General features: G+C 44.4%; 1 protein-coding gene across 1 annotated transcript in view; it reads left to right on the forward strand.

Annotated features, from left to right (window-relative positions):
* Window positions 1-18,711, forward strand: part of NTRK2 (neurotrophic receptor tyrosine kinase 2) — a 393,599-nt gene that overhangs the window by 301,380 nt on the left and 73,508 nt on the right. The window contains exon 15 of the mRNA XM_052644926.1: window positions 11,687-11,859. Within this exon, the coding sequence (XP_052500886.1) occupies window positions 11,687-11,859 (173 nt within the window). The remainder of the gene's footprint in view (window positions 1-11,686; window positions 11,860-18,711) is intronic.

Here is an 18,711-nt window from a genome sequence, read left to right on the forward strand (position 1 = left end):
ATTTGCTTGTCAACAACAGAGGAAATGATGCAAGGGTTTTGGCAAAGTTGACTAATACACTCTGTGGCATGTTACCACGAGCCAGCTCACATAGTATCTAACACACCATGGCCATGCCCTTGCCTGGGGGGCCCTGCCCTACAGAGGAGCCATACAGCTCCCCTCACCCATCAGCTCTCATCTCAAGTTACCCCTTCAAGGAGACTTCCTCTTACTCCCTGGTCTAGGTCAGACCTCCCAGTTCCATGTTATTGAGGCATCTGTACTTGTCCTTAAGAGCATTTGTTAAGGCTGTTAATCAGTACATGTATTTGTGGGTATATTTAATCAGCAACATTTGTCTATCTTCTCCAGTAGAGTGGCATATTCTTGAGGGTAGGAATCATACCTTTTAGCACATTGCCTAGTATGTAATAGCAGGCAATAAATGCTTGTTGGATGGATGGATGGACTATTGAAAAAGAGCCTTTTGAAAAAGTAAAGTGTTGGCAGTTGGCACTTCTAACTAAGGAAATGATTTGATCAGCTATTTATATGTGTGTATAGTATATGTGTGTGTATATATATATGATGTAATCTAATGAGAAATCATTTTAGAAATAACTAAATCACTATGCAGAAATATAGAGCTATTATTGAATTTTTTTAGTTTAACTCATACTTTTTTGCCAATGAGGAAACAGAAGAGGGGCCCAGAGAAGATAAATGATCCTTCCAAAGTCACATAGCTTGAACGAGATCACTTAATGTCAGACCAAGGACTAAAACTCTGACCTCCACATCAGCCCCAGGCTCCCTGTGCATCATATTTTCATGTACTGAATCCTACACATGCCCTATAAACCAAACTGAGGAAATTCAACATGATGTATGAGGTAATACAAAGGAGTGGGTAATTTTGCTCAATTGTGTATGATAATAAGAGAGATATTCTTGTTTTCCCAAATAGAAATGTAATTCAAGGAAATAGGTGGAAATAAAGAAAATTCCAGAGTGAGTGCTTTCGCCTCGTGAGGGGATGCAAGCAAAATATCTCAATCAGCTTTGAGCAGTATATAAGAGCAGTATAATGTTCATTGGAAACACAACTCAAGCTGATTTAGGCAGAAAAGGGAATTTATTTGCCCAAACTACTGGAAACCCTTGCTGTTGGTGCTCTAGCTCCCTGGCATCAGCAATTCCCCCCCCCTCTCTCTCTCTCTTTCTCTCTCTCCATCTCTCAGCTCTGCTTTCTTCTATGCTGAATGCATTCTTGGGCAGGTTCTCCCCATACTTTGGTAAAGATTCAGCAAGAACTGCTCTGGGTTTACATGCAGCCATCCTGGCAACCCAAAAGAGAACTCCTCTTTCCCAACAACTATGCACAAGTTGAAGGGCCACCCCCTATTGGTTTATCTTGAGTTGTTTCACCAGGCCCTCCAGCCAAGGGAATAGAATGTTCTGATTATCCAGGCCTGGGTCACATGCCTATCCCTGCAAATGGAAGATGAGGTCAGCTCTCCTCACACATGTTGACCAAATGTAGGGAGGCGTTTGTTTCCTGAAAGAATGGTAGAGCTGCTAAGTGAGAAGACAGAGAAAAGAGATCTGACAGGAAAAAATGAAAGATGACCATCTCAAATAGGACTTGCAGGACCTCACTGTGAGTAGAGCAGTTGGGTCTAGAAGCTCGCTAGGATCTGAACTGGCCCTTAGGGCAGTCCCTTTGTTATCCTTGCAGGAGGCACTAGGTCTCTCCTCCAGGCTTCCCTGCTGGCATGGCACAGCTATCTCACCCCTCTCTGCTCCCTGGCTTGGGCTGCTGCGTCCTGGCAGCTGCTGCTCCCATGGGCTCTATAACTTACCTTTAGATTCCTTAAGAAGGAAATACCATGTGTCCAGTTATTCCACTCAGTGTTCCTGCCAGGCACCTGCCTGCAGTCCAAGAATCCAGTGTGATCACGTGACACAGATGAGACCACTTATAGGCCAGAAGCAACTAAAGCCAGTTGTCTTAAAATATTTGTAAGGGCAGTGGAAGAGCTTGAAAAGAATCGCTTTCCAGGAACCACCGGTTCTGGAACAGGGAAGCAATCTGTAGATAAGAAAGAGTGTCAAGAGTTCATCAACTCAAATACTTTATCCACACAAGTTTATTTCTAAACCAGATGGCTATTTTCTTTCTCCCTTCTTCTCTTCCTTCCTTCCTTCCTTTCCTTCTTCTTGTCTTTCTTCTTTCCTTCCTTATGTTTAATTTTTAAGAAGAGTCATCCTTCTGTTCTTACATCTTGATTATTTGTGAAGTCTCTCACCCATTCCTCCTTCTTCCTGTGCCCCTCTCCTCTTCTTAATTTACTTTAGTATGTGAAATTCCTTTCCCACAAATAGAAATTGATGACAAGATTAATGTAGTTAAGAGAATATTTATCAGTGTTGCCCTTAAAAGATAGTTATATTCCTTAACAGAATATAATGTTGCAGAAAATACTATCAATTCCATCTTTATAAGTTTCTGGTAACAAATTGTATAACTTTTAATGGCGGCTTGCTAAAAGGCTTAATCATCTTATTGTCTGGACATTGCTTAATAGATCTCTATCTTCTTGTAGTGGGAGTGCATTCTTTCTTGGTGAGTGCATGTGTATACATGTGCTCGTGTGTGTGTGTGTGTGTGTGTGTGCACTCACATGTGCTGTAGGATGGACAGTAACATTTCCCGTGTCAGAATCCCTCTTGTACTGGAGTCACTTGGGCCCCAGTTATTAAGTTGCTCCATCAATGTCCCTTCCCCAGTAACTTCAACTTTTAACCTTTGATGGGAGATCTGTTTTTTGTCTCGTTAATTTGTCTCCTTAACCCTTTTTTTCTTGGCTTTTCTCCAATTTACATACATCTTTTCAGAAATGCTGAAACCAAGCAGTACATTCCACTCTACTGAGGACTCATCTGATACCAAACATAGCTGGGGTATTCATTTAACTCCTGTGCATCCCTGGAAAATATACATTGTGGCAGATGGGCTGCTTTTTAATTGACTTTAACATGGCAGCCCAACTCAGAGTCGAATCAGGGTCTACAGGGACCCATCAGCTCTTTTCTATCCAGTGGAATTATCTCAGTCAATTGAATGCTGGTGTATTTAAAGCCTGTAAGTGTCTTGCAATTGTCCATATTGAAGGCCAACTTCTGATTTATTCTTTTGAGTCAATATTTCTCTAATATGACAGTTGCTGTGAATTAGTTTCCTGTCTTTCAAAGATTAGCATTTATAATATGCAACTTGATATAATATACACACACAAACCATCAATCTTTTTCCTCAAATTCTGTAAGTACTTAAAGTATGTGAATTAGAAATTAACCTCATGATTCTCATTAGATGTTTGACTTGTTAGAGTTGGAACCATGGTTGTGAAAATAAACATAGCAGCAATCAGCACCCTGGCTATGAATCTTGTATCTGAGACTGCCACTTGGTATATATTTAAAATCCTTGCAAGGGCTGGTTGCATATCATTGAGTTGATATACAGAGTGTTGGTTTCTAGTACAGTGAGAACTATCTAGGTGTGTGTGTGAGCAGTATTGTCTTTATTCAGTCATCTAATTAGCTTTTACATTTCTAGGAATGCTAGGAGGGCAGTTACTACACTCTTCTTAGTTTCTAAGATTTTATTTCTATCAAGCTCTTTCTCTCTCTGAATTTATTAAAATATACTCCTCAAAATTTCACTTTTGTAAGAATTGGTTAGAAGCTTCATCTACTTTTCTTCAGAGATGACCCTATAAGTTAGAAGAATCATACAGTCTTGTGGCTTTTGTTGTTCAGTTGCTCAGTTGTGTCCAACTCTTTGTGACCCATGGATTGCAGCATGCCAGGCTTCCTTGTCCTTCACCATCTCCTTCTAAATACTGGAGTAATCATTGCCTGTAAGGAACTGTATGAGGAGCATGTCTGTCTTAACAGTATTTCACTTTAGCATTATTTTCCCCCAAAGCAGATTGACTCATTAATAGCCTACTAAGGTGGATTTTATAGAATGGATCTGTCCAGTAGAAGTACAATGTGAGTCACAAAAGCAAGCCACAAATTGTTTGTGTTTCAAAATTTCCTAGTCTGCACGTTAAAAAGTATAAGCATGCAGATGAAACTAATTATATTAATGTATTTAATTTAACTCAATCTACCTAAAATATTTTCATTTCAACATACTGTTAATCTAAAAATATTAATGAGATATTTTATGTACACCAAGTTTTCAAAATCTGAAATCTGTATTTTACACTTGTAGCATATCTCAGTTTGGACCATCTATATTCAAATTATCACTGACCAAATGTAGCTGTTGGCTACCATTTTGGACATTGCAGATCTGGAAGACATCAGAAGAGTAAACAGTCTCAGTTAGAAACAGATCTTGACCCAGAAACACTTCAGCATGTTGGCCACAATTCTCACAGATATTGGTTGCCTCATAGGAGAGTTTACTCATTGCCTTTTATGCTTTAAGCACAGTGGTATGCATAGTGTGTAATAAGGTTTTGCCATAATAATCTCTTTTTTTATCTTTCACCTTAACTCTGTTTCTCTGCTCTCTAAAATGTAAAAGAGAAAGATATAAGACCAGCATGTTAAAAAGGATAGTCTTCATTTTACCTTGTGTCACTGGAAAAAACCCTGATGCTGGGAAAGATTGAAGGCAGAAGGAGAAGAGGGTGACAGAGGATGAGATAGGTGGATTGAATCACTGATTCAATGGACATAAACTTGGGCAACCGGAGATGGTGAGATACAGGAAGCCTGGTATGCTACAGTCCATGAGGTTGTGAAGAGTTTGACACAACTTGGCAACTGAAAAACAACTCCTAAACCACCTATACTTTGAACACACAATCATTTGTCATGTCCCACAGCATCCAGCCACACCAATGGTTTCAAATAAGTCCTCTGGCTTCTCCTACTAGCTTCCTGTTAGTCTTAATAGTCTGTGGAAGCATTTCAGAAAAATGTTAATCTTCTTTTGTTTTTTCCTCCTATTTTACCTTCACTTCAGCTCTGTACTTGAGTTTATTTCATTTTAATCCACTCTTCCAACTCTGGATCAATGTGAACACCAGACAGTAACTCACTGAAGCTCTGGATAAGTCTTCTCCCTTGAGAATGTCTTCAGAAAGGGTAGCATCTTTAGAGTGTCAGGAAATTCACCAGGAATAAGATGAAATGAAGCTACAAAGCAGATGCTAGGAGTAAGAAAATAGCAGTGTTCAATGATGGGGCAAATACGCCTGTCAAAATGAAACTTAAGTGGAAGGGACTGTCAGTGAGGGAAGCTGCCACCCTGTGTCCATTGCCAAGGGATTGGGGAACTAGCCACGCCACCCTTAATTGAGTAAAATGACAATCAGCCACGGTGCTAAAACAGAGATGAAATTTATAAATAGGGTTGATAGCAGGATTTTTCCAGCTTCTGATTGCTGTCTGGCTATGGTTCCACCCTTAGAAAAATTCTGTCCTTCGAGTGCCAAATTCAGAAGATGATTTTGCCCAACTCGTTACCGCCATATTTTCTGAATCTCTTAAAATAGAATTGGATCATAATTTAGCAAAAGAACTTTACATGTAAAAATGGATGGGCACATACATAGGATGAAGCCAGATTTGTTAAATACGTTTGTCCCATGAATAGTGAGATCTCGTTTTCTTAAATTGAGAAATAGTACTGAAGCACAGTTTTTAAGCACAGTTTTGCACTGAGAGTGGAGTCTCTTCTTGTAGGATTTTGCTTTGGGGAATGGAAATATGAGATGTTTGTTAAGTCTTTCAGTTTGGTGCCCCCAACACAAGAAAACCCTGTCTTCCTTCCCACTCTACCCTGCTGTCTGACATCCCTTCATGTCTCTCTTTCTCTCTTTCTCTAACACACGCATATAAACACACAAAATCTAACGTTCTTGAGTCAGTACTACATAGCTGAAACTTGAGAAGAATGTTTACCTGCAGAATGTGTTCATGCTTTTTGATAATGATCTGAAAATCTCAGTTGCCTTCTCCAATTCATGGTTAAAGATGGAACAAGGCCTGACCACAGCAGCAACTCAAAGCAGAGTGCATAAAGAGACTGGAAATGAATTATCTCAGCAACTCAAAGCAGAGTGCATAAAGAGACTGGATCTCTGAGAAAGCTCCACAGGCTTCAAGGGATTTCAGGAGGGAACCAAGGCAGTCTCAGAGGTACTTTCATGCCTTGGACTGGCCTCATGCCTTATCCATGCATCTTTTGGCCTTCTCAGATCTTACTTAGCATGAGCGAATTGAATGCAAGTTGGTTGAAGTTTCAAGTTTGAATCTCCCAAATATCAGTCTGTACCAGGGAGCTGGGGAGGTATTTCAGCTTATACTACCTCACTTAGTCCTGCCAGGCAGCCTGTGAAGGAAATTACATTGTTACCCCTTCTTTATCCTACAGAAGAGAAAACCAGAGTTCAGAGAGGTCCAGAGCAGAGCCAAGGTTTGAACCTGGATCTTTTGATGTGAAGCTAGACCTGCTCCCCTGTGGGTATCACCAGTGTCAATATCTACACAAACTTTGGGGTCAGCTGTCCAGGAGAGAGTGCTTTGGGCTGTCCTCTCCTTAACCTTGCACCCCCCTACCTGCTTTCTCTTCCAGATGCTTCCTTCATTTCTGTTCCTTACTTGGGCTCATGCTCTGTCTTTCCAGATAACCAATCACTTTTCATCCCTTCCCAATGCTCCTTAATCTCTAGTTTGCACAGACCTCATGGGTCATGGGTTCTTGAAGTTGCCAGACACTGAGATAGGCAGCCAGTGATAAATGGGTGAACACAACACATTTCTGTCAAAGGACATAGGGGAGACGGGCACGTACCAAAATCATAATGGAAATCTGAGTGTAAGAAATGCTCTGTGTGTGTTTTGCTCTGTGAGCCCAAAGCTGATAAGGACATGAGGGGCATCCCTCCATGTCCATCTACTCACCTCATCTACAAAACAGTGTGTGGATTAAAAAAAAAAAAAAAAAACAGCTAAGAACTTGCCAATGGGTGAAACCAAGGTAAACAAATCACCAAGATAAGTTCTTCTCACTTGCAATGCAACAGAGATGAGAGGAGATTAGTTTGAAAGTGTGTGAGCCCAGTTTTCTGAGCTGAAAGGGAGCAGAGCCCTAGACCTCAAATTTTCAGTCACTGTTCATTTTGTTATTATATGAAGAAATGTGCAGTTTCTGTAGCAACGACTCTATCACAGCTTTATGGCCTCTCTGAGCACTCACTGGCCCAAATCTGCTCACTTTCCAAGCAGAACCAGTGGTGCATTTAGGGACACTTCTCAGAAAACCTCACTCTTAAGGGAGAATAGTGAACCCCATCACCAGACACTTTTTGTTTTTGGAATGACATCTCAAGGATCTCTAGAATTTGACATAAGAAGCAACTGTGTCTGGTCTAATGAGAAGTATACCTACAATTCCTGTCTCCTTAGGTTAGGTCACTGGAAAGAAAGCTTCAAATCCTACTAAAGGCAGTTTATGAAAATACTAGCTTCTGGAAAGGTCGTAACAGAAAAGACTTCATGATCTTGCTGCTGCTTATATTTCCTGTTGCTGATGCAAGGCAGGCCCTGCGTATTCTCAGTGTACTGTCTGGAGAGCAGTCTTAGGTGGGGTTGATTGTATATTACAAACTCATTGTGTGGTAAACTCAATGACAGACCACCCAGACCCCCTGGGAATGAAGCACTTGCTGCAACAGACAGTCCTTGGGTGCCAGCAACTTATGAGGGCTCAGCAAGTCCACTCAAGGTCATACTCCTTTCCTGGTGTGTCCACCATCCAATGGTTCCTTGTTAAGGGGCTATAAAGGCCCAGCCCCCTTTGCCCAACTCAGGACCACTCTGAAGGCTCATCCTGCAGGGCAGATGAGCTTCTATTAGACTGAATCACAGCTTAGCCTCACTTTCTGCACAATTCCTCCCACAGGTATGAATCCCAATACGTGTCTTGCCCACCAAACTCCATCTCAGTCTTCTCCCCAGGGATCCTGACCTGTGGCATATCCCAAGGTCCATTTGTTGTCCAGGTCAGATGCATCCAGGCAGTGAGCTACACAATGACCACCAAGTACCTGACAGAGTTCTTGGACACAGGACACAGTGCGAGCCCTGCACTCAGACACACTGGCGGATGACAGTGCTTTCATTCTGTTCCAGTGTCTACTTAAGTGAATATAGATATTCTCATTTGCCATCTAACTTTGATCATGACCTACTGCAGTTTCCTTGGAGAAGGGAGTCACATGCCACCTCTCCCAGGAGGAGTCCTTTGGGCTTCCCTCTGACCTCCTCTTTTGCTCCCAGTGTTTGCTTCTCATAGCCTTTATCACCCATTCCACAAACACCTCTGGACTGTACACCATGTGCCTGGTGCTGTGCCCAGCGCCAGCAGTGTGGAGGTGGGGACACAGTCCCTGGGTCAAGAAGCTTACCATCTGTACCAGAGATAAGCAAATAAATGTGCAATTAGAGTGTACTATGGCCAGTGATATGATAGAGGTGGAATGAGGTGCACCTATGAGGGTTGTCCAAGCTAGCCTGGGAGGCCAGGCCGCAGGGACGTGACAACAATCCACGTGTCAGTGAACACTTCTCAGGAAGGTGATGGCAGAGCCTAGTCTTGGAGGACTGCTAGGTGTTAACCAGGTGTAGTGGTAGTCTATGTATTCTTACAGGTGCTGTAACAGATTACTACGAACTCAGGGGCTTAAACAATGCAAATTATTTCTCTCACAGTGTTGGGGGCAGATATCTGAAATTAGGTTTTCTTAGTTAAGGCCAAGATGCTTTGGCTCCTTCTGGAGGATCTAGGGGAGAATTCTTTTCCTTGCCTTGTCTGGATTTTAGAGGCTCCCCATATTCCCCATTGGCTCATGGCCTCTTCTCAATTCTTCCAAGCCAGCAGTAAAGTATCTTCTCTCCTCTCTCATCTCTGCTTCTATCCTAACAGTTTTTTTTTCTTGCTCCTCTTTGTTGTTGTTGTTCAGTCACTAAGTCATGTCTGACTCTTTGAGACCCAGTGGACTGCAGCATGCCAGGCTTATCTGTCCTTCACCATCTCCTGGAGTTTGCTCAAACTCATGTCCATTGAGTCAGTGATGCCATCCAACCATCTCATCCTCTGTCATCCCCTTCTCCTCCTGCCTTCAATCTTTCCCAGAATCGGGGTCTTTTCCGGTGAGTTGCTCTTCACATCAGGTGACCAAATATTGGAGCTTCAGCTTCAGCATCAGTCCTTCCAATGAATATTCAGTGTTCATTTCCTTTAGGATTTTTGGATCTCCTTGCAGTCCAAGGGACTCTCAAGAATCTCCTCCAGCACCACAGTTCAAAAGCATCAGTTCTTCAGCACTTAGCCCTCTGTATGGTCCAACACTCACATCCACACATGACTGCTGGAAAAACCTCCTGCCTGTCTCTCATAAGGATCCTTGTTTGTGATGACATTGAAGTCACTCAGATAACCTAGGGTCATCTCCCCACATCAAGATCCTTAACCTAATCATATTTGTATAGTCCCCTTTGCCATGTAAGGTAACACATTCAGGAACTAGAATGTGGATACCTTTGGGGCAGGGTATTATTCAACCCCCAGTATCGGTGACCCCGGCCAAATCAGCATACCAGGCAGAGAGATGAACACGGACAGGGCAGGAGGAATGTGGCCAGTGTCATTTGGGCAGCTTCAGACATTTCATAAAGTGGAAGCATAAGTTTCAAGACAGGCATGTCAAGAGATCAAGCTGGATAGAGATGCAGGGAAGCCAGATCATTCAGGCACTGTGTCTGGAGGTTGAATTATAATTGTGATTTATCACCCTATTTGCTCATGAGTGTCTGAGGCCGCTATTTAGGTCAACATCTTCTTGATGCCGCTGCAGCTCTGGTCAGGGACTGGCATAGGACAGGAGCTCAGCGTGTGTGTGGTGTCAACAAATGCTAGTTGTGCCCTGTTGTGACACTGTGGTGGGAGGCGAAATGGAATGAACAGAGAACTAGAGGCACCAGAGCCCATCTGCATGCTCTTGGACATGGTTTTTGTGGCAGCATGACTGGCCTTCATGAGCTCACTGGCACAGACATTTCCTGAGCCAGCAGTGGATGGGGCACAAGCTGGGGAAGTCTTTTTGGAGAGCTTACATAATAAAGACTGGAGATATCTTCATTGCTGAAGCTGGAAGATGGGTACCTGAGGGTTTATTATGTTCTTCTCTCTACTAAATATTTTCATAATATAAAGCTTTACAAAGTTTATATGAGTAGGGGTGAGGTGCACAGGACAGCCTAGAAAGTACAAGTGAAAGTGAAAGTTGCTCAGTCATGTCCAGCTCTTTGCGACCCCATGGACTGTATAGTCCCTGGAATTCTCCAGGCCAGAATACTGGAGTGGGTAGCCTTTCCCTTCTCCAGGGGATCTTCCCAACCCACGGATTGAACCCAGGGCTCCTACATTGCAGGTGGATTCTTTACCAGCTGAGCCACAAGGGAAGCCCAAGAATACTGGAGTAGGTAGCCTATCCCTTCTCCAGGGGATCTTCCCGACCCAGGAATTAAACCGGGATCTCCTGCATTGCAGGTGGATTTTTTTACCGACTGAGTTATGAGGGAAGCCCAACTGGCCCCCAAATGGGAGAGGTAATGATTGGGACCATGGTTTAAAATGATGAGGATAAAAATCTTAACAGCTGTACCTCACACTGCTCAGAATGGCCATCATCAGAAAGTCTACAAATAACGAATGCTGGAGAGCACATGGCAAAAAGGGAGCCCTCCTATGCTGTTGGTCCGAATGTAAGTCGGTACAGCCATCATAGAGAACAGTATGGAAGTTCCTTAAAGAACTAAAAACAGAGTTGCCGTATGATCCAGCAATCCCACTCATGACATATATCCAGAAAAGATGAAAACTTTAATTCAGAAAGATACTTGCAGTTTAATGTTTATACCTGCACTATTCATAATAGCCAAGACATAATAGTCAAGAAAACAGCCTAAATGCCTAGCAACAGATGAATGAATAAAGAAAATGTGGTACATATATACAATGGAATATTAATCAGCCGTAAAAAGAACAAAGTAATGCCATTTGCAGCAACATGGATGGACCTAAAGAGAAAGAGAAATATTTGTGGAATCTAAAAAATGATAGAAAGGAACTTATTTATAAAACAGAAATAGACTCACAGACATAGAAAACAAACTTATGTTTACCAAAGAGGAAAGAAGGAGGGATGGATAAACTGGAAATCTGGGTTTAAGAGATACACACTACTATTTAATATATATAAAATAAACAAGGACCTACTGTATAGCACAAGGAAATATATTCAACATCCTATAAAAAGAAAAGTTCATGTCAGTTGCTTAATGGAGAACATCTATGCAAATGCTTCGTAAACTGTAAAACTTTCCATATCCAGAAGGAGCTTTTCCTCAGTTCTTCAGACAAACATTTTTTTCCTCAGGAATTAGGCCATTTGTTCTCAATTTTCTGATACCTGAGTGTGTGATACATGGGATGAATGACCTTCCCATCCAGGAACATCAAGCCCCCTAGAATAATGACTGCTTGACAGCTTCCCGCTCACACCCTCAGTCTGAGCTGTGTTGGTTTCTCTTCTCTGCCCCTGGCCCTCAGACGCTGAAGGATGCCAGCGACAATGCACGCAAGGACTTCCACCGCGAGGCCGAGCTGCTGACCAACCTCCAGCACGAGCACATTGTCAAGTTCTATGGCGTCTGCGTGGAGGGCGACCCACTCATAATGGTCTTCGAGTACATGAAGCATGGGGACCTCAACAAATTCCTCAGGTACGGGAGGTGCCGGGAGCCAGGGGGGAGGTGGGCTCCATATGAGCTGGGGGTGAGGACAGGAAGTTCCCAGGAGTGACCAAGGGGCCCCTGGAGCTTTCTCTGGAACCACCTATCCTGGTGACAACACCAATGCCTGCCACAGAAAAAGAGCCCAAGTCCACTGCCCTGCTTCTTTTCCTGAATCAACAAACTCTACTAACGTGACACTAATGATTCCACTCCTTCCCACCTGCATTTATTGAGTGTTGGCTTATTAAATGGTACATGACATGTACATCTGAGATGGGCCTTAGGATCTGTAGAAGTTTTCCAGGTGGATAAGGGAAGAGTGTTGTTCTGATAAAGGAAACAGCAAGAGCTCAGGCTCCCAGGTGTCACAGGAAAAGGGCTGGTGAGAGTGATGAGTCTGGAGACACCCAACAACGCAAAAAACCAGGGCGAAAGGAGGGTTAGACAAGGAGGTAGGAGGAGTCATGGCTGGAAAGATGGACATTTGGACTCTGTTCTGAGGACAGAAAGCAGAACCAGGAGGTCAGTAGGTCAGAGGATTGAGTGAAAAGAACACCATCAAAAGAGTGAAACATCTAGAAGGAAGGACAGGTCTAGGGAAGACTCAGGATTGGGACTCAAGTCAAGTCCCTGAAGTCAGGAAAAGATGGCCAGCTTCATCTGGGGGTTGTGTGGTCAGGGAGAAACTGAAAGGTGGCAAAATGAGGAAAGGGGAAGCGTGGTGGATAAAAGGGAGTTGTTGGGTTGCTAAATAGGGTTGTCACTTGGATTTCCAGCACTGGCCAAACTGGGTCTTGTTTCAATGGCAGGTTCTCAGGCAGGTCCCTTCCTTGGGGCAATGGGTGCAGGGGCCTGGGAGGGGCTGCAAGATATAGCAAGTGAGAGATACCTCACAAAGTGAAAGGCATCGCAGAGCAGTGTCTCTTGAGGGGACACTAATGATCCAGGCAGGATGCTGTGCTGGAGTTGAATCTCAGCTCTGGCATGTATTAGCTGAATGACCTTGGGCAAGTCTCTTAGCTGTTCTGATGACACTACTGAGCCAGCAGGGTAAGCATGAGGCTGAATTAGAATGAATAGAAAGCTCATGGCATAGAAGCCGGTAGGATGTTTTCAACAAGCAGAAGCTTGAATCCTGCTACTAGTGATTTCTACTCATACACCAACTACCTCAGTGAGGGAAACTGAAGGGAGCTGGGTTTATTGAGGGAGATAGAGGATGGTTGTGGTCACCCTACTGGAACCCATAGTGAGCTTTCTTATCCTGTATCTACCAGGGGAGAAAATAAGTGTGGTGATCCCGATACTCCTTGGTGAAGGAAATCAAGTGATGCTTTTATTTACATTAAGCAGATGTGCAAATGGAAGCCACACATTTAAGATCTTACACAATGGGAAAAGTAAGAAGTCTCTCTCAGTGGTGAGGGCTAGAAGACACAGCTCTCCTTCCTGTTCTGCATCTGCTGCTTGGGGTCCTTGGGTGGGTCCCCAACCCACTTTGCCTCAATCACCTCAACCCTCAGGTGGGTCTGAGTTAGATCCTCTCAAAGACACATCTGGCTCTAACATGCTGTTTTCTTTAAAATGCAGTTGTTAGCTATGATTCCTTGGTAGATAGTTTAACTTAAGAGAAATAAGGAAGATGTTCCTCACTGGCTTCAGTTTTCTCACCTGCAAAAGGGGTATAATAACACCCATCTCATGGACTGGTGTTGGGACTATTGTGATGGCTAATGTTGTGTGTTAGAAAAGGCTAACGTATTGTTAGTCGCTCAGTCATGTCTGACTCTTTGCAATTCCATGGACTATAGCCCGCCGGGCTCCTCTGTCCATGTGATTCTCCAGGCAAGAATACTGGAGTGGATAGCCATATCCTTCTCCAGGGGTGCTTCCAGACCCATGGATCAAACCCAGACTTCCTGCATTACAGGCAAGTTGTTTACTGTCTGAGCCATCAGGGAAACCCATTGTGAGAGCAGGTAATCAATAGATGTTGCATCCATAGCCCTTCTTCTCTGACACATTTTCCTGTTCATTTTGGTTGAGGGATCCGTAATCCTGGGAAATTACACCTTTTGCATTACTGTAGCACTTAGACTACTCTGTCTTCCTCCAGTTTCCACAGGCACTAGAGAGAGACTTCCAATAAAATCAGTACCAGTAGCTTCATGCAGCCACTGGAAAGTTCAGGAAATGTATAATTTAAGGAATAAGTCAATTGCTGACAGAAAGTGAAATGGGGAGAGGGTACTACTGTGTTTGGAAATGGCATCCCATGGCTTGTGCAGTCTGGATCCTTTTGACCGTCTCTAGCCTCATGAATACACATACACAGGTGGTAGGAGAGAAGACAGTGGGGGCTTATACACAGTTTGACTCATCTAATGTGAACGGAAGAAAAGAAGCTGCATTTAGTTGAGATCTAGCTGCTTATAGGAGAACTAATTTCCTTCTATTCCCATGTTCTAGACTATGTCCCTATTGTAAAATGGTGCTTTCCCCAAACTGTAGAATAATAGATTCAAATGTACTCACCTGGACTCAAGTAAATGCCTCTGTGTGCTCAGACTGTGCACATGTTTGTGTGTGCACACGTGTGTGTGCATGTGTGTGTGTGTGTTGATTCCTTCACTCTCAGCTCCATCCCTAGTTCTCCTCCATGCCTTCCAGAAGGAGCAGGCACCTGATTCTCCCTCGGCAGCTTGTACAGGGCAGGGAGTTGTTGAAAACCTCCTCTACTCAATTTCAGAACCTGCTGAATTCTCGGAGCAAAAGGGTTTCTATGCTAAGAATCAGGTTCTCAGGTGCAAGGATATGCTGTGAACTACAGTCTGTCCTCTCCTTCTGGGAGGGAACCATGTCCTTACGCTGCCATGAATTGTGTCCTCAAGTATCATTGGAACTTCTCTGTGAAGACAGATGTCTACAGTTATCCTCCCACCCCTTTTATTCATCCCAAAGCCATTGAGGACCAACAGGAACAGGCCTTATGTTAGGTTGGCTGGGAGATGAAGAGTCAAGCATAGTCCTTGCTTTCAGGGAGATTACAATTTTTCCTCTTAAAAGTCTCCTGAATTACCTTCAATGAAGGGAATATAGAAAAGGGCCCTTTTTTCAAGTGATAACAGCTGTTTATTGGGAGTTCCCTGGCGGTCCAGTGGTTAGGACAAGGGAATTTCATTGCTGGGAGCCAGGTTTAACACCTGATCAGGGAACTAATATCCCTCAAGCCTCATGGCAAGGCCAAACAAAATAGCTATTTATTGAGTCTTTCTAAGCATTCTAATGTTTTAAATGTATCAGCTTAATCAGCTATCATTGCCATTATCCCTGGGGCTTCCTATGTGATGCTGGCAGTAAAGAATCCACTTGCCAATGCAGGAGACCTAAGAGATGCATGTTCAACCCCTGGGTGGAGAGGATCCCCTGGAGGAGGGCATGGCAACCCACTCCAGTACTCTTGTCTGGAGAACCCCATGGACAGAGGAGCTTGGCAGGCTACAGTCCATGGGGTTGCAAAGAACCAGACTGACGTGACTTAGCACAGCACAGAGCACACCAACATCCACAGTATACAGCTGAAAAAAGTCACATGACTAGTGAATGACAGAGCTGAGATTCAAAGCCAGAGCCCCTGGCTGCAAACCCCATTGCCTCAGCCACATCAACACTTCCTCCTGAGGGGGCCATTAAAAATCAGAAGGGAAGCAGTGTTTTGTAATGGTCTAGAGTCACAGTGGGTTTGGGTGGACTCCGGGAGTTGGTGATGGACAGGGAGCCCTGGCGTGCTGCGGTTCATGGAGCTGCAAAGAGTAGGACACGACTGAGCGACTGAACTGAGCTGAACTAAAGAACCACAAGAGTGTGGCTGAGTGCTTCTGCCACCCACACTGGGAGACAACAGGCCAAGGCAGGGAGGGAAGCCTCCCTGGTCAGAATCCTGACCCTGCTACCTGCTCCCCAAGCCCAGAGGGGCTCTCCCCTCTTGAGGCATGTTCTCCTTAAAGAGGTGAAATATGTTGCTATTTCCAAGAGCTGCAGGGTACCCTGTGGAGTGAAGCAGAGAGGGGTTGTCACCTTTGTCTGCACTCCTCTTAAGAACTTATTTAAAAGCCTTGCCTGCCCTCTTTTTACACCAGGACTTTCTACTCAAGATACCCAGAACTGAGCAGGAGAAATGTCTGGTTAACAATGCACGAGCCTGCCCCACCCCCAAGGGGAGGGGGTACAGGGCAGGGGGTCCTGGAGAGCCCCTGCTTTCCAGTGCTATGGAGCAGACTGCTGCAGGATGGGGGTTTTGCACACAGAGGTGGCCTTTTGCACTGGCCTCTACCTTTTTCTCTTTCCTAAAGTCTCTGCCACAGAAAGATTCTTAGAGGAGTCTGGATTTCTGGGGCTGAAATAATGCTGTGTCCCCTCTTCTATCACGTGTGCGTGTATATTCATGAGGTTGTGTGCAGGTGTGCCAAATTGCTTCAATCGTTTCCAACTCTCTGCTATCTTATGGACCATAGCCCACCAGGCTCCTCTCTCCATGGGATTCTCCAGGCAAGAATACTCGAGTGGGTTGCCATGCCCTCCTCCAGGGGATCATCCCTACCCAGGGATTGAACCCGCATCTTAGGTCTCCTGCATTGGCAGGTGGATTATTTACCACCAGCACCCCCTAGGAAGCCCCATTCATGAGGTTATAGAGGGTCAGAATGATCCAGACTGTGTAAGCCATGTGATGCCATTTCTAAACACAGCAGTACCCATTCCCCCTTCTACTTTCTCTCAGCAATTGACTTGTTCCTTAAATTCTACAGTTCCTGAAACTTCCAGTGGCTCCATGGAACTTCCAGTGCTTCTCCCAGTACTATAGAAACTGGAGGACAGAGCAGTCCAGGTGCTGCCATAATGCAGAAGGTATAACTCCCAGGATTACAGATCCATCAACCAGAATAAAGAGGAAAATGTGTCAGAGAGGAAAGTTTGTGGGGACAACATCTACTCCAGTATTCTTGCCTGGAGAATCCCATGGACAGAGGAGCCTGGAGGGCCATGGCCCATAGGGTAGCAGAGAGTTGAAAGTGACTGAAGCAACCTGGCATGCCTGCATGCAACCTCAATACACAGGCACACATGATAGGAGAGGGTCAGTCAGTCAGTCAGTTCAGTAGCTCGGTCATGTCCGACTCTTTGCGACCCCATGGGCTGCATCATGCCAGGCTTCCCTGTCCATCACCAACTCTCAGAGCCTAGTCAAATTCATGTCCATCACATCGATGAGAGGGTACACAGCCTTATTTCAGCCACAGATTATCTATCATCACAGTAGGTCACTCTTTGAACTGAATCTGGGACGATTTCACCCTGGCTTACATTTTCTGGGTGTTTCTCATAATTTATGTGCATCTCTAGATCCCTTTCCTGGCATTTCCTATGATGAGTGAAAATGCTGTCACTTTGCCCTGCCCCCTTGGTGCTAGGAAGGATTGGGTTTGAGTAACCTTTAGCGAGGGGACGGGGCCAGTTCTGAGAGCCTCCTCACAGGCCAATCACAAAAAGAAACGCACAGGGGATAATGAATGTTTTCATATCACCATCCATTTCTTTTTTTAAGGAAAACTGTATTTCAAAGCATTTCCCTCTGGCTTTAAAGTGAAAATCCACAAGGCACCACGCTAGCAGTGTCTAAAGCCTCTTCTGTCAGTGTAATCGTATTAGGAAGGTATAGTCAGTATCCCCACTTCACAGAATGAGGAAGCAGGCCCAGAGATGTCTGCATCCACTGAGGTCAAAACTAGCATGTTAGAAGGAGATCAAATTCATTTCTGATAACCTAGAACCTTGCCCACTGCACTGTAAGACTTCTTACTCCAGTAAGAGAGTCTGAGCAGAAAGAAGGCAAGGCTTTTCCTGTATTCTCCTCAGTGTGACCATTGGCAGTCAGGGCTGGAGTTTGAATGGAGGTGAAATAAATGTGTTAGAATTTGCCTTGTACCAAAACAGGAAAGGTTATATCCAGATGTTTTCGGATAAAAGGAACCTAAGTGACAGCCCCAGTGGCTCAGTCAGTAAAGAATCCACCTGCAATGGAGGAGATCCAAGTTTGATCCCTGGATCAGGAAGATCCCTTGGAGAAGCAAATGGCTACCCACTCCAGTATTCTTGCCTAGGAAATCCCATGGACAGAGGAGCCTGGCAGGATATGGTCCGTTGGGTCACAAGAGTCAGACACAACTTAGCAACGACAGCCAAATCAAATGATAACCCAACATAAAAGACCTTTGGATTTTTGACTGATGGGAAAATTACAGACTGGGCATCATTGACTCAATGACATGAGTTTGAGCAAATTTCAGGAGATAGTGAAGGACAGGGAAGCCTGCTGTGCTGCAGTCCATGGGGTCACAGAGAATCAGACACAACTGAGCGACTGAAGAGCAACAACAAACTGGACTCACGAAAAGACTTTCCCGGGCCACAGGGCTGGACACAGCCAGAGCTGGGACATTCCCCACCTGCTTGTCCAGTGCTTATTCTCTGAAAATGCAAGGACAAAATGTCTGGTGACAGTGTGTTTTGGGAGCCAGTGTGGCCGCAGCCGTGGTGGGAGGGGCTGTGGGGCTGGCCGGTAGGAGGAGGGGCCAAACAAGTTGGATGTTCTTGGATAATTCTGGCTCTTATTTTCAAATACTGATATAGCTCTGGAACACTGTGGATGGGGTCACCCAGTTTAAAATTTGTTTAGAATCTTCTATGTTTATTTGAAGTGCTTCCAACTGTCCTGAAGGATCTCCCTTGTTTGCCTTTGGGAGGGAGAAGCCCTTAGACTGTCCTGGCAGGTCCAGCAGC

This window comes from Budorcas taxicolor, chromosome 8 (assembly GCF_023091745.1).
Source record: "Budorcas taxicolor isolate Tak-1 chromosome 8, Takin1.1, whole genome shotgun sequence".
In the NCBI taxonomy this organism is placed as follows: domain Eukaryota; kingdom Metazoa; phylum Chordata; class Mammalia; order Artiodactyla; family Bovidae; genus Budorcas; species Budorcas taxicolor.